Source organism: Mus musculus, chromosome 5, assembly GCF_000001635.26.
Source record: "Mus musculus strain C57BL/6J chromosome 5, GRCm38.p6 C57BL/6J".
Taxonomy (NCBI): Eukaryota; Metazoa; Chordata; class Mammalia; order Rodentia; family Muridae; genus Mus; species Mus musculus.
This window is the reverse complement of record NC_000071.6, coordinates 149,569,697-149,584,894: the sequence shown is the minus strand read 5'-3', so window position 1 is coordinate 149,584,894 and position 15,198 is coordinate 149,569,697. Positions and strand designations below refer to the sequence as shown.

Genomic DNA, 15,198 nt, shown 5'->3' with positions numbered 1-15,198 from the left:
CCCTAACAAGCATTAGGCCTTTAGCAAGCCACAGAGAGTCAGGGATGTTAGGACATCATGAATACAATTTGGCTCACCAGCCACGCCCTCCCCACCTTGAGCTTCCTGCACTTGGGGACTCAACAACTGAACTCAAGGAGTGCAGCTTGAACTCTGCCCCTCTGGCCTCACACCTCAACTCAGAACACCATCACCTCTCCCAGAGAGAAGGCAACTGCCTGGACCATGTTCTACTCAGGCAAGAGTCTGGCCATCCATAGCAGAGGCTTCGGAGAAACTGAGCATGCGTGGCAGGCTCAGGAAGTGCAGCGGAGCATTTAGAGTGAGGGAGATCTTCAGTGTGTGCTACTGTGGGCCAGACAGTGGGCTGGGGCTCACCAGGTCATCCTGCCAGTGGGGCTGAGGCTTCCGGAAATGATGAAAATCTCGAGGTATGTCCTGTATACAAAGCCAAACAAGACCCATTGTGCAAACCATAAAATGAGCTGCCAACACATTTGCGACGTCAGAGAGAAGGTGTTGGCACATTTCATAACCCTACCCCTCACCCCACCACTGATGCAGATTTTTGAAATGTCAAAGCAAATTCCCCAAGTGCCAGTGGGAATAAAAAGCAATCCTCTCCTGACGTCTGGGTGATTGCATTTCAGCAAATCATATGTCAACTGACAAGCTCTTCTTGGATCCACAGCATAGCTTTGCCTTCATAATAAGACCCAGAGCTGTTTCATGGGCTAAGCCGACACCATCAGCCTGCGAAGCTGTAATACCGAAGGACAGACTCAATGCTGAAATTTCCCAGGTAGTCATTCCTCAAATCACTCTCAGGATGCAAGGCTTAGGCTATGAAATATATTGAACTTTGAAACGAATAAGGAGAACGGACAGTGTTTAAAGACGTTCGGAAATCCAGAACCACCCAGCAGGGCAAGCAGGGTAATAAAATGTCACAGGTAGATTTAAAACTTAGTTTTTTGGGCGGTACTTTAAATTTCTGTCTTCTAATCCCCTCCATAAAGAGGGATTTCATGTCTGCAGAGACGTTTATGGGTGGCCTTTTATTTCCTCTTTCTGATTGGAGACGCTCTAGGATGCTTTAAAGACAGGCCAGGAGAAAGGAAGACAGTAAAAGCCTTTCAGCCTCCGCCCTCCCGCCACCCCACACCCCTGCGGTTCCCCCTGGTACTTGTGTCTTTACAAGTAGGTTGAGGTGGAGGGGCTGGGAAGGAACTGTGGGTGGGGAATTAGCAAGGTGTGAATCATGAAAAGAACTTAGGACCTGCACCTGAGCAGGCACCACCTCCGGCTCCCAGGAACCCACAGGTCCTGGCAGCTCACTTAGCGGTGCAACTTTTCAAGGGGAACTTTAGGAAGACACGGAGAGGAAAATCTTGAAAAGAAAAGAAGAGAGGAAAGAATGAGGAGAAATAAAGAAAGGGGATCCTGTGTGTGTCACTTGCCTTATACCAGGCAGCAAAACCAAGCTCCAGTCTCTTTCTAAAGGAGAAGCAGGGTGCTGGAGGGAGGGGGCTGGAGGGATGGCTCAGAGGTTAAGAGCACTGGCTGTTCTTCCTTCCAGAGGTCCTGAGTTCTATTCTCAGCGCTCTGGCAGCTGTGGACATCTGCACTCACAAGCATATCCACCCCCACCCCCCATTAAAAAACAATACAAATAGATCTAAACAGTGAGACAGACTGAGAGGAGGCCTTTGGAGAGAGAGGAGGGTTTTTGAAATGTCTTCATTTGTTACATTGCACTTACAAAATACACGTTTATTCTTCGGTCCCATCCAACAGCTATGACACACCTAAGATAACAACAAAGTGATACATTTTTAACACTTCAGCTTCCGTTTTGTGGTTAACTTTGTGGTTTAACCCTGCCTTATCCACAGGATAAATGAAAACATAGGAGCCTTTCTAATGCTTATGGAGAGCAATGGGAAATGTCATTTGACAAATCAGGTTCAGTCTTTAAAGCATCCGGACCCAGATACAGGCCACCCCATCATTTCTGAGGTCTACAGATCCTCTGTGAGCAGCTGCCTTGGGGCAGGTGGGGGTGGGATTGGGGGAGTGGAATGGGGGATTTACTTGATCTTCAGAGCGTGTCTGAACTACCCAGGCAAGGCTGCTCACAGAAATAGCCTAAGGATTGCTTCACTCTCTTAAAGAGTGAAGGGAGGAGATCCTGTATTTTTGCTCTTTGATTTATGGTAGTTGAATCTATTTGCTCCACTCTGTGATTTGTTACTTTGACATTTTAAAATTATTGTTGTTGTTGTTGTTATTGTTATTATTATTATTAATGTGGAGTGTTTTGCCTGCATTTATGTATGTGTACCTGGTGCCTGTGAAGTCCAGAAGAGGGTGTCAGATCCCTGGCTTTGGAGTTATAGATTGTCATGAACATTATATGGTGCTGGGAATTGAACCTAAGTCCTCTACAGGAGCAGTCAGTACTCTTAACTGCCGAGTCATCTCTCCAGCCCTGCTGATGGTGCTGCTAAGAAGTGAGGTCCAGGGGTTCAGCAGTTAAGAGCACTGACTGTTCTTGCAGAGGACCCAGTTTTAGTTCCACAGCACCCTTATCAGCTGGACCCCACCTGTCACTCCAGTTCCAGGGCATCTTATTCCTTCTGACCTCCATGGACTCCTGCACACAGGTAAACTCATGTAGGCAGACATAATACACATAATCAACAAGTAAATCTTTAAAAGAGGGGGAAAGAGGTGAGCCTTGGTTGAAGGAATTGGGCCACCAGGGATGTGTATGCCTTTGAAAGCTGTGTCCAGTCCTTGGCTTTTGGGTCTCTCTCACTTTTCCTCATGTCCTGAGCATCTCTCCTCTGCCATTGCCCCTCTACCATGATATCTCCTGCCTTGCCAGAGGCTAAACCTCAGAAACCAAGAGCCAGAATACACCTCCCCTCCCTTGTTGATCTGAGGCATTTCTTTTTCCCACAGTGATGGAAAGCTAATCTACACAACCCCAGGCTGAATGGAACTCACCGATTTCGGTTCACCTCCATGTAGGTACAGTCACAGACTTCACTTTGATTTTCATCTAGGAATATATGATCATATGCTGTTAAACAATTTCTTTACCAACTCTTGCTTGAATCAGCTCTCAGAGGTTTCCCGGATATGTCAGAACAGACTTCTGTCATCTACTTTCTAGTAGCCTGGGCCATTAAAGCACCATTCCTTTGTGGCCACCTTCCCTGTCTGATTCTGCCCTTGATCAGCTACAGGAAGAGGCTCCGCTTCTGCTGATAGGACCCGGTAGTAGCACATGACACGGAGAGAGTGAATGGGCAGAAGGTCAAAGCAGATTGGGGAAATGAGGCTCATGAATTTAGCTTCATGTCTCTTCCACCTTGACTTTATTTATTCTCTTTTAAAAGATGAAAAATATGTTTCTTATCTGCTTTGTTGGCATTGTACAGGCCAGAATCAGTTTTTTTTTTTTTTTTTTTTTTTTACCAAGAGTAGCTTTGGGGCAGGTTATACACACACACACACACACACACACACACACACACACACACACACTATGTATGTATGTATGTATGTATGTATGTATGTATGTATGCATGTATGTAAAATTTGTCTTTATTTTATGTGCATTGATGTTTTGCCTGCATCTATGTCTGAGGGGTCAGACCTTGGAGTTACAGAGAGCTGTAAACTGCCATGTGGGTGCTGGGAATTGAACCCAGATCCTCTGGAAGAGCAATCGGTGCTCTTAACTGCTGAGCCAACTCTCCAGCCCCAGGTAAGGAGATTTATAATAAGAGACTTGCATTTAATTGGTGTGGTTGTATCTGCATGAAACGTTAAGTCCATAAACATTAAATACCATGAAGTAGAGAGAAAGGGGGAAAGGGAGATGCTATATATACCTGCGAGGCACGATTTTACTTGATTCATTTCCCATTTATGATAAATGCACAGTTGTGCGTCCGCACTTTATGGGGACCACTTGCTGGAGTCCCCACCCCACTTGCCGTGCTGAAGGGTGTGCAGACAGTGTCCATTGTTGTAGCTCCATATTTTCAGACAGCCATCTCTTCCTCCAGTAACAAGCCTAGGAAAAAGATTGTCCCACTAGGATGACATGACTCAGGTCACCCCGCTGAAAGGTTCGTGATATGAGAGAAAGGCTGTACCTTCTTCCGCTGGAGTCAAAGGTCAGACAGGTGATGCCAGCATTACCATGAGTGCCAATAAATTCTGACACCTGTCTTCCCGTTTCAAAGTCCCACACTTTCACTACCTGTATCAAAGTTGCAGGAAAGATGGCTCAGACATAATAACTACCAAATCAAGGGAAATTTGCTTTTATAAGTCTGGTGACATAAATATTAAAGATGACAGCTTAGGACAGCCAGAGAGATGGCTCTGAGGACCAGGCATTCAGTCCCTAGCACCCACATGACAACACATAACAATCTATAACTCCAGTTCTAGGGGATCCAGCGCCCTCATCTGGCCTCTGCAGACAGTACAGTAACATGGTATACACGCATACAGGCAGGCCAAACACCCAAACACATTAAATAAAAATAAATCAACCTTAAATATAAAAGTTTATCTAGAAACTGTCTGTAATCCCAGACAAGCTGGTTTACTTAAACTTATTCATTGGCTAGCACAGTCATAGGAAATTGCCAGAACAACAGAAATGTTTTGTTTCACAGTCCACCTGGAGGTTCAAAGTCCAGAATCAAGGTGTTAGTGGATGTGATAGCATTAAGCATCAACTTGACAAAATCTAGAATCACCGGGGAGGGCGCGTCTCAGTGAGGGCTTCTCTAGGTCAGGCTGACCTTTGGGCATGCTCAGTAGGGGTTTTCTTAAGTTTGGGTGAACTGAGGAAGGAAGACCCATCCTGAGTGTGGGAGGCACAGCTCTTTGCTTTAGTCCTAAAACGAATGAAGAGCTAAGCTCACACTTCTGGGCTGTAGGATGCAGTGTGACCTGAGGTCACGCTTCTGAACTGTGGATGCAGTGTGACCTGAGATCACACTTCGGGGCTGTGGATGCAGTGTGACCTGGGGTCACGCTTCTGGGCTGTGGACACAGAGTGACCTGGGGTTACACTTCTGGGCTGTGGATGTATTATGACCAGTTGTCTGTAGCTTTGGCCCTGTTGATTTCCTGGTGGCAACTGTAGACTGTAATTTAGAACATGAACTAAAAAAAACTCAGAAGTTGCACTGGATATTTTATCGAAGCTGCAACAGTGGGGAACATTTCCCGTGCCGTCTGCAGTTCTAGTCCTAGGCTCTCCATCAGCACAGTTGATTCCCTTCTTGCTATTCCTCCTCCAGGGAGTCCAATATCCTCTGTCTTGATGGCTGCAGTCAGTCCCCACCCCAGGGAGGGTTCCTCAGCCTGCTCTCAAGGTCCTCTTGAGAGCAGACAGTGGAGTAGTGTTTCAACCAGTTATGAGAAGTATTTGTTTTACAACCTACGAGATAATCACAAGGATATAATACTCTCAGAATGGATGCTCCTTCCAAATAGCTCATACTGGGAGCCACTGGGGAAACGGCTCTTCCACTTGACTCTGAGCAAAGATTGTCCATATAATACAGGGTCGTTAACAGAGCAGAACTGAATGTCCACTCCAGGAACAGAAGACTTTGCTCGGCTTTAACGGGAAGATGGAGGGGCCAGGCTACCTCACAAACATGTCATTCACTGCTAAGGTATCAGGAGTGGCTACTTACGGAGGCTTCGCAGCAGCTGACCACATGTCTGAAGGCTGGGTTGTACCTGCAGCACACCACGGGCTCTTGGTGGGAACGTACCAGGTGGGACTCTGGGACAGATCTTGCTCATGAAAAAGAGACAACAATGGACAGTGGTGACTGCTCATCAGGATTCCCAGGAGGGAGATTACACAGTGGCCAGCAGGAAAGGCTTTGGGCTCAAATGATGGATCCAGGAACCTGGGAAATTGGCATAACTGTTTAAAATCCCACTCTCTAATCTGAAATATGGGGGTTAGTGACACCTGTTTTACAAGGTTATAACAGGGTGTGCTGGCTGTTTTTTTATGTTAAGTTGACACAGGTTAGTACAGTCATCAGAGAGGAGGGAGAGGGGATTGAGGAAACGCCTCTGTAGGATCTGGTTGCAGGCAAGCCTGTTGGACGTTGATGGGGGAGGACCCAGTCTATAGTGTGTGGTACCATCCCTGGGCTGGTAGTCCTGGGTGCTATAAAAAAAAGTAGGCTGAGCAAGCCAGGTGGAGCAAGCCAGGTTACCAGCACCCCTGCATGATCTCTGCATCAGCTCCTGCCTCCAGGTTCCTGTCCTGTTTGGGTTCCTGTCCTGACTCCCTTCAGTGATGAACAGTGATGTGGAAGCAGAAGCCAAATCAATCCTTCCCTTCCCAACTTGCTTTGGTTGTGGTGTTTCATCACAGAGACATGGGGATTTAATAGGAAAAGATACGTGGGGCATCTTCTCAGGAATAGTACACGTGATTGACACATGATAAGGCACAGGCAGAACACAAGTGGCTGGCACATGATGAGGTGTAATGACTACTAAAGAAGGAAACGGAGGACATGCACCTTCGATTGATTGATTGATTGATTGACTGACTGATTGACTGATTGATTGATTGACTGATTGAGACAGGGTCTCCTGTGGCTCAGGCTGTCCTCAAACTGCAGATCCTTCTGATTCTTTCTCCTGAGCAATAATTGGATCACAGGTGTGTGCCACCACACTCCGCCATGCAGCTCCTTGTAAGGGCAGGGGCAGTGTGATTTGATGACTCAGAATGATGTAGAGTGATGAGATTTTAGATCTCCTCCCAAACAAACAAACAAACAAACAAACAAACAGTACCCTATGAATCCTTCTGCCTAAAAGGCAACACTTCTCAATTACTGCAGGCAGGGATGAGGCCAAGCAGATCTCAGCAGGCCCTGTGACTCCCAGGGGTACCCAGATGCAAAGGGCACATCAGAGCAATCAGAGCCTTATTCCATACTCTGCCTCCGGGAAGCCAGCACTCAACAGCCACTTGAGCCCCTTGGCCTCATCTGCCAAATACAACCCTTTACGGAAATGTGAGGAATAATCACGAGGAAATGCAAGTCAATGTCCGCATGCAGTGGATGTAATACGGAGCATTGATTCCATGTGTGGTCTCCCTGCCACCGCCCTCTTAATTGTTCTGCAGTGAAGCCTCAAGCTTGGTCACAGGAGAACTGGCAGAGAGAGCCTCCCACCGATCTGCAGCCTCAGACACGATGCTCAGACAACTCTCCAAGAAAGAGCAGCCTGTGCCTGGGCTTTAGGAGGTGATAGTGGGGTCTGGCGCAGGCAGGAGGAGGCAGGAAGTCCGAAGAAAGGAGGAACCAAGGGAAAGGAGAAAAACCTCTGGGTCGGGCTGCTGGTCTGATCCTTTTTCCCAGATGCTGGGAGAGGAGCTTTAGCTTTGCAAATGAGGGTTAGGTAACTGGGTTGCTCAGCTCATGGGTGACAGCAGGTATAGGGTGGGCTAGGACAGGGGACACGATCTAGCACCTAATTGTTAGCACTAGAGATTGGAGATTGTGTTTGCCACAAAGCAGAATTTCCAGTCGCTGCGTTCCAAAGGGAATCAATCAAGTGAGCTGTTTGTTCTACACAACTCTATCATGCAGAACAAACAGGAGTTTGATTGGCAGCAGCTTCCACTTCCAGCAGGGTGTTTTGGCATCTTGAGTGAAGCACTCGAGATCTCTGAGGAGCCTGGCTGTACCGATCATTTAGTTTTGCCTCTATTTGAGTTTTCTGAGTCGTTCTAGCTGGCTGCATGGCTTCACTGAGATTAGAAAGGGAGAGGGTGGCCAAGAACGAGGTCACATGCGATGCCGTAAAATGTGCTCGCTTTTCTGTGGAGTTAATTTTAGTTATGTGTATATATTTTTAGTTATGTGTATATGTGTCTCTGTGTGTGGGCTTATTATGCACATGAGTATAGGTGCCTGTAAGGGCCAGAGGTGCCAGGCCTGCTAGAACTAGAGTCATAGGTAGTTGTGAGCTGTTTGATTTGAGCATTAGAAAATGAACTGGAGTCCTTTGCAAGAGCAGTAAGTTCTCTGCAGTGACCACTGAGCCATCTCCAGGCCCCTTGAAATGACCTCTGAGTACAGCAAATGGATCAAGAAAAGCTCGTCCATGCCTGTGTTCACAAATCAAGAGAAGACACAGGGAGGACAGAGGTCCTATTTGGGGCTCAGGAAGCCAGTCACCGTTGTGAAAAAGTGTCTGAAACACTCAGTCTATGACGGTCACTCTAAGGATTTACTGTGTCTTTGTCTTGGACCATGGGTACTGGTTAGCCCTGGAAGAAGCTGTGGCGGGGAGGAGGAATGCATGTTGTATAGTCAGGAGGAAGAACAGGGGATGAAGAGTGGGCTACATGGGGCTGGGGAGATGGCTCAGAGGTTAAGAGCATTGGCTGCTCTTCCAGAGGTCCCAGGTTTGATTCCCAGCTGGCTGTAATGAATGAGGTCCATGTTTGTGGATTGCAGAGAGCCTTACAGTACTCAAAGCATATGCCAAGCACCCGACTAGCATGCTAGCAGGGGAGAATTCTTTTTCCACAGAAGGGTGAGGTTTATTTCATTGCCTTTGGGCCTCCAGGGCAGGCTGAGGGGAAGGGCACATTTCCTTCTGTCTGATGCTCGCCCGCTTGGTCATTTATTTATTTATTTGCTCTTTATTTATTTATTTATTTATTTATTTATTTAATGCGCATGACTGTTTTGGCTGCATGTGTGTATGTGTAGAAGTCAGAGGAGAGCACAGGATCCCCTGGAACTGGATTTATGGATAGTTGTGAGCCGCCAAGAACTGGGTGCCAGGAACTGAACCTGAGTCCTTCACAATAGCAGTAAGTGCTCTTAATTGTTGAATCCTTTCTCCTGACCCTTAAGGGTTTTGTTTGTTTTTGTTTGTTTGTTTATCTGAATGTTTTTTGTTTTGTTTTGTTTTGTTTTTTTCAAGGCAGAATTTCTCTGTGTAGTTTCTGGCTGTCCTGGAACTCGCTCTGTAGACCAGGCTGGCCTTGAACTCAGAAATCTGCCTGCCTCTGCCTCCCGAGTGCTGGGATTAAAGGTGTGACCCACCACTGCCTGGCGATTGACTGTTTTTTTTTTTTTTTTTCCATACACTATATTCTGATTATGGTTCCTCCTGCCCCAGCTCCTCCCAGGTCCTCCCTACCACCCCATCTACCCAAATCCACATCCTCCCCTGCTCTTTCATTAGAAAACAAACTGACATCTATCTATCTATATATATATATATCTCAAAAAACTTAAATACGACAAAAATAAAAACTAAGTCCAATAAGAGGAAAACAAATGAACAAAGGAACAAATGGAAAAATAAGAAGCCAAAGAAAAAGCACAAGGAGAACACATAGATACAGAGACACACACTGTGGAACATATAGAGGAAGGCACACACATTGGGACATATAGATGCAGAGACACACACTGGCACATACAGAGGCACACACACATTGGCATATATAGGCACAGACACACACACATTGGCATATGTAGACACAGAGACACACACATTGGTACATATAGGCACAGGCACAGAGACAAACACATTGGCACATGTAGACACAGAGACACACACATTGGCACATATAGACACAGAGACACACACATTGGCACATATAGGCACAGAGACACACACATTGGCACATATAGACACAGACACACACACATTGGCACATATAGACACAGACATACACACATTGGCACATGTAGACACAGAGACACACACATTGGCACATGTAAACACAGAGACACACACATTGGCACATATAGGCACAGAGACACACACATTGGCACATATAGACACAGACATACACACATTGGCACATATAGACACAGACACACACACATTGGCACATATAGACACAGACATACACACATTGGCACATATAGACACAGAGACACACACATTGGCACATATAGAAATGCCCTAAAAGCTCAAAACACTGCATGAGATGGAACCCATTCCCAACACTGCTTAGTGGCCAAGAAACTGAGACTAGACAGGCCAGGGACCCAGGGGAAACCAAAATACTCCTGCTCTGCTAAAGGAAGATAGCCTGGCGCTCTGCTAAACACACACACACACACACACACACACACACACACACACACACACACACACTTTCTCTCTCTCTAATATAGGAGCAAGATCAGCACCTTGCTCAGCCACCATCAGAGAAGCTTCCTCCCTTCCTCCTGCAGAGGCCCACAGCTGGACCTTGGAGCACTCTCAAATGGGATATCTCCATCAGTCTCCCCCCCCCCACCCCCGCCCCCCACAACTGGAGGAATCCTGCAGAATTTTAATCCTGTGGAAAGATTTTAAGAGCCAGAGAGGATGGAGAACCCCAGAGACACAAGGCCTCCTACACACAGTAGGACCGGTGGCCGTGTGAACTCAGAGCGACCTTGGCAGCATGCCACGGGGACTGCAATCCCAGAGCTGAGAGTGGAGGTAGATGCAAGCTCTCATCCCTAACCCAGAAGCTATCTCCAGTTGGTAACCACTCCTAAATGATAACTCTTGTTTTCTCTAATGGAGTCTCACTCAGCATTTGAACCACTCTTAAAGCATTGAGTAGACTATTGACCACACCACTGGGACTCTCTAGAACCCTCTAGAACATTGCACATGCAAAGCTCAGGTGACAGACAGTTCCCTACCCCACTTTCAGGTGAAGGAAAGCCAGAGTCCCCGTGGCCACACACAGGGCTCTAGGTCCGGGGAGATAGAGGCAGGCTGTGAGTTCTCCCTTGATGCCACTGGCTTTGGAAGAGATGGTACAGCAGCAGCCATGTGTCTCCAGATCCCAGACCTGTGGAGAAAAGGGGGAAGGTAATAGGTTTGGTTCTTCTTCTTTCTCTAGATATGATCTCTCTGTGTAGCCCAGGCTAGCTGCAGACTCTAAATCCAATGTGAAAGGTGACCAAAGAGAGGGGACAATTGTGACCACAAGTCTCTAGGCTCTATCCTTCCCACAAGGAAATAACCAGTCACCTCACTTTCCATGGACCCAGCTTTCATAGTTTGGATCTGGTTTCTGGAATCTTTTTTTTTTTTTTTGGTTTTTCGAGACAGGGTTTCTCTGTATAGCTCTGGCTGTCCTGGAGTTCACTTTGTAGACCAGGCTGGCCTCGAACTCAGAAATCCGCCTGCCTCTGCCTCCCGAGTGCTGGGATTAAAGGCATGTGCCACCACGCCCGGCTGGTTTCTGGAATCTTAATAATCAAACCTGTTACTAAGTCTTTAATATAAGACCACCAACCCTAGCCAGGAGGTGGTGGCACATGTCTTTAATCCCAGCACTTGGGAGGCAGAGGCCAGCCTGGTCTACAAAGTTAGTTCCAGGACAGCCAGGCCTATACAGAGAAACCCTGTCTTGAAAAAAACAAAAACAAAATAAAAACAAAAACAAAAACAAAAACAAACCACCAACCCTGTCACCAGGCAGATACTTGGAAGTCACATGGAGTGGATTCTCGTGTGGCTGTTGTTTGAGGACATGTCAGCCCAGAGAGTCCGTCTACTGGTTTAGAATCCAAGTGGTTCCATCTGGGTAGCCTAGCATCTCTCCCCCTCAGTACTGTCTGTAATATGGAGACACATACCCACAAGCACTCAAACGCATACATATACATGCACACATACATACGTACACATATACAGAGATACACAGACGCATATGTCAACACACACACACACAAAACAAATACACACATCTGAACTCAGCTTGGCTTGGATGTGGCAGTTCTATTCAGCCTGGAGGAGGCTTACATTTCCCTCTGATAGTGTTGCATTGAGAACTTTAGAAAATTGATTAAAAGACAATGCCTAGAGACGTGGTTAAAATGTAATAATGGTTCGGCATGATTACAGTAATATTGCTGTCAGTCATCTGTTAGGCTTGTAAATCATGTCATGGCTCCGGCATTCTGTTAGGAGACTGTGAGCTGGTGAAGGCTGCAGTGCGGGAGAGGAGCACTGGAACCAGGGGTGAGGGGTCGGTGGTGGTGGGAGGGGGGTTGTTGGGGGTACAGGTAGCACATGCCTGTAATTCCAGAACTCAGGAGGCAGAGTTCAAGGCCAGCCTGGTCTACAGAGTGAGTTTCAGGAGAGCCAGGGCTACACAGAGAAACCCTGTCTCAAAAAAACAAAAAACAAACAAACAAACAAAAACACACACAAACAAACAAACAAACAAACAAACAAAGTAAATAAAGGAGAAAAGAGCAGGCTGAGCCAAGTACATAATGGGGACATCCATGACCATCAGAGGGACAGTGGCTACCTTTCAAAGCAACACACACCTGCCATTGTGTCAGCTACCTTGAGTCCCAGTTTCCTTCACTTTTTGTTGTGGGTGAATTGCTACACCGCCCCCTTCCCCACTTCAAATAGTGAATGGTCCCAGTTCCTCAGGATGAGACTCAATTTGGGGACGGGGTTGTTGAGATTAATTAGTGAGAGTGAATGAGGTCCTCAGCAAGCAGGCTCGACTCAAATCCAACAGTGAGGAGAGAGAGAGAGAGAGAGAGAGAGAGAGAGAGAGAGAGAGAGAGAGAGAGACAGCAGGAAGATGGTGCATGATGATGGTGGTGGACATCAGGACAGTGCATCTCCAACCAAAAAATATGAGGATTGCCAGAAGACTGCTGCTGCAAGGCAGTCCTGGGGCCTGGGTCCACCTTACTTTCATAGCTTTGAGTTTCTAACCTTGGAACTATAAGCCAGTACATTTCTGCTATTTAACTTACTCTGTCTCTGACACTTTGTTATGGCAGCCCATATGAACTGGATTGCTATCACTATTGTGGACACTTTCAAAATTAGAGAGAGGAAATGTCTATTTTGACTCACAGTTCCAGGGGATCCAATATAAAGTCTTGGCGGCTTTGCTGCCATTGGGCAAGCAGCACATCATAGCAGGGGCATGAGGGAGGGGGAAGGGCACACAGAATGCTCACCCTATGGGCAGAGAGCAAATTAAGTGAGACCTTGTCTCCCTCCAGACCATGCTCCCAACAACCTGAAGAACCACTAGATCCCACTTCATGGCGGTTCCTCTATTTCCAGATAGTTCTGTGCTGTTGACAACGCCTCTAATATTAAAGGTCATTGAACCAAATGATACCACAGCCTTGCAAACTATTGCTTTCTTAGGCCAGCTCTCTCTTGGTACACAGTCTCCTTCTGCTGCCTGTGGATCAAGATATAGAACTCTCAGCTCCTGCACCAGCATCATGTATGCCTGCACGTTGCCATGCTTCCTGCTGTGATGAACGTGGACTAAACCTCTGAAACTCTAAACTAGCCCCAAATTAAATATTTTCCTTTATGAAAACTGTCATGGTCATATCTCTTTACAGCACTAAAACCCTAACTAAGACAGCTGGCATGTGCAAGACCATGGGCTCCACCCTGGGCAACTAAAACTGTATTGAAAAACAAGGGTGGGGGTTTGGAGAGATGGCTCAGCGGTAAAGAGCACTGTCTGCTCTTCCAAAGGTCCTGAGTTCAATTCCCAGCAACCATATGGTGGCTCATAACCATCTGTAATGGGATCTGATGCCCTCTTCTGCTGTGTCTGAGACAGCTACAATGTACTCATATAAATAAATCTGGTAGAAAGAAAGAAAGAAAGAAAGAAAGAAAGAAAGAAAGAAAGAAAGAAAGAAAGAAAGAAAGAAAGAAAGAGGGAAGGAGGGAAGGAGGGAAAGGGGGAAAGAGGGAAAGAGAGAAAGAGAGAGAGAAAGAAAGAGAGCTAAACTACCCATTTGCCTGTCTGACCACGTGATTTCTCATAGCACGACACAAGAAGACCCCAATTAGATGCCAGTGTCATGCTTTTCGATTTCCTAGCCTTAGGACCATGAACTAAGCAAACCTGATCTCTTTTGTAAATTGGTTTGCCTCAGGTATTTTGTTATAGCACCAAGGAATGGACTAATACATAAGGTTCCTGAGAGGAAACACAGGAAATTCTGGAGTCTGGGAAAAACCATCTCAGGTGGGATGGGTTGGTGCCTAAGACCAACGAAGGGAAGGTAGGCAGACACTTGTTACATGGAAGGTTAGACTGAGCTATCAAATTGACAACAAATTCCCCAACTAAAAATAGCTTCTGCAAACACAGACGACATGACGTAGGAGGTCACCAGGCCAACATCTACCAAGGTCTGGAAGTGAGAAGCTTGGGCAGAGAGGCCCATTTTTGAACCCAGCCACTCACCAGTTCACCCAGTGACTTTATTTCTGTCTTCATCCAGCCTGCCCTGGTGCTTAAGTTACTGAATTTCACCCTTGTCTCTCAGGCTGAAATCGGCCTCACCCAATAAAACCACTCTGCGTTGAGCCCCGTGCGCGCTCACTGCCTTTAGCAAGGACAATGCCTCCATAAGGTGGCTCTTCTAAGTCAGTTTAGAAGGACTGAGTCATTTACCCCAAGTCACCTGGCTTGTTGTGGCCTCCAGAACTCTCTGTCATCCTCTTCCTCGTCCATTTGCAGAGTCGTGGCTGGGAAGAGGGTATTCACCTAAGGCATGTGGCACTTCCCATTCACCCATCGTGGCTGTGAATTTTGCTCAGACTATGAGAAGAGGTGGCTGGGGTTGGTGCAGGCAGTGGTACCCTCTTCACCTGCCTCTTGGTATTGGATGAGGAAGATGGAGCCCCTAACTGGAGAGACACCAGCCCCTGAGTGGGAGCCCTCACTCACAGAACTGTGGTGCTGGGTTGTTGGGAGCTATTAAGACAACTCTTGATCTCTAAATTGGGCCTCTCTCCCCCCCCCCCCCAGAAGAAAAAGGGGTCAAAAGCGGGCCACCGACACATGGATTCCAAGAACCACGGGATGTTCCAGCCCAAGGTCATCACTGATGTCCTGACCACACCCTGATACCACCAAGCTTCCTGCTTCCCCATGTAGCTGCCAAAAGAAAGAATTTCTATTGCCCCCCTCCCATAAGTACTTCTCCTTTTGCTTGTATTGCTCCACCCCTCCCGCTGATAAGTGTCTGTACTTCCCCTTTTGCTTGTACATTTAAGCCTTGGACCTTTCTCAATACATTGGGGTCTTGATACAACTTCAGAACGGTTTTCGTGTCGTTA

The 15,198-nt window shown here is 46.8% G+C and overlaps 1 protein-coding gene and 1 long non-coding RNA gene across 4 annotated transcripts in view; one reads left to right on the top strand and one right to left on the bottom strand.

Annotated features, from left to right (window-relative positions):
• Positions 1–15,198, bottom strand: part of Wdr95 (WD40 repeat domain 95) — a 127,486-nt gene that overhangs the window by 27,000 nt on the left and 85,288 nt on the right. For both annotated transcript variants that reach the window (XM_017320945.2, NM_029440.3), the window contains 7 exons: positions 10,755–10,906; positions 5,739–5,841; positions 4,173–4,279; positions 4,011–4,090; positions 3,013–3,067; positions 1,763–1,808; positions 379–438 (listed from right to left, as the gene is read on the bottom strand). In XM_017320945.2, coding sequence (XP_017176434.1) covers positions 379–438; positions 1,763–1,808; positions 3,013–3,067; positions 4,011–4,090; positions 4,173–4,279; positions 5,739–5,841; positions 10,755–10,906 — 603 coding nt within the window. The remainder of the gene's footprint in view (positions 1–378; positions 439–1,762; positions 1,809–3,012; positions 3,068–4,010; positions 4,091–4,172; positions 4,280–5,738; positions 5,842–10,754; positions 10,907–15,198) is intronic.
• On the top strand, positions 605–14,917 carry Gm35763. Of its 2 annotated transcripts, none has more exons than XR_377271.4 (3): positions 605–802; positions 2,968–3,032; positions 14,888–14,917. It is a non-coding gene; the product is annotated as a predicted gene, 35763 (long non-coding RNA). The 2 variants fall into 2 exon arrangements; XR_001785031.2 differs by lacking the exon at positions 14,888–14,917 and adding an exon at positions 13,252–13,266 and having other exon boundaries at positions 606–802.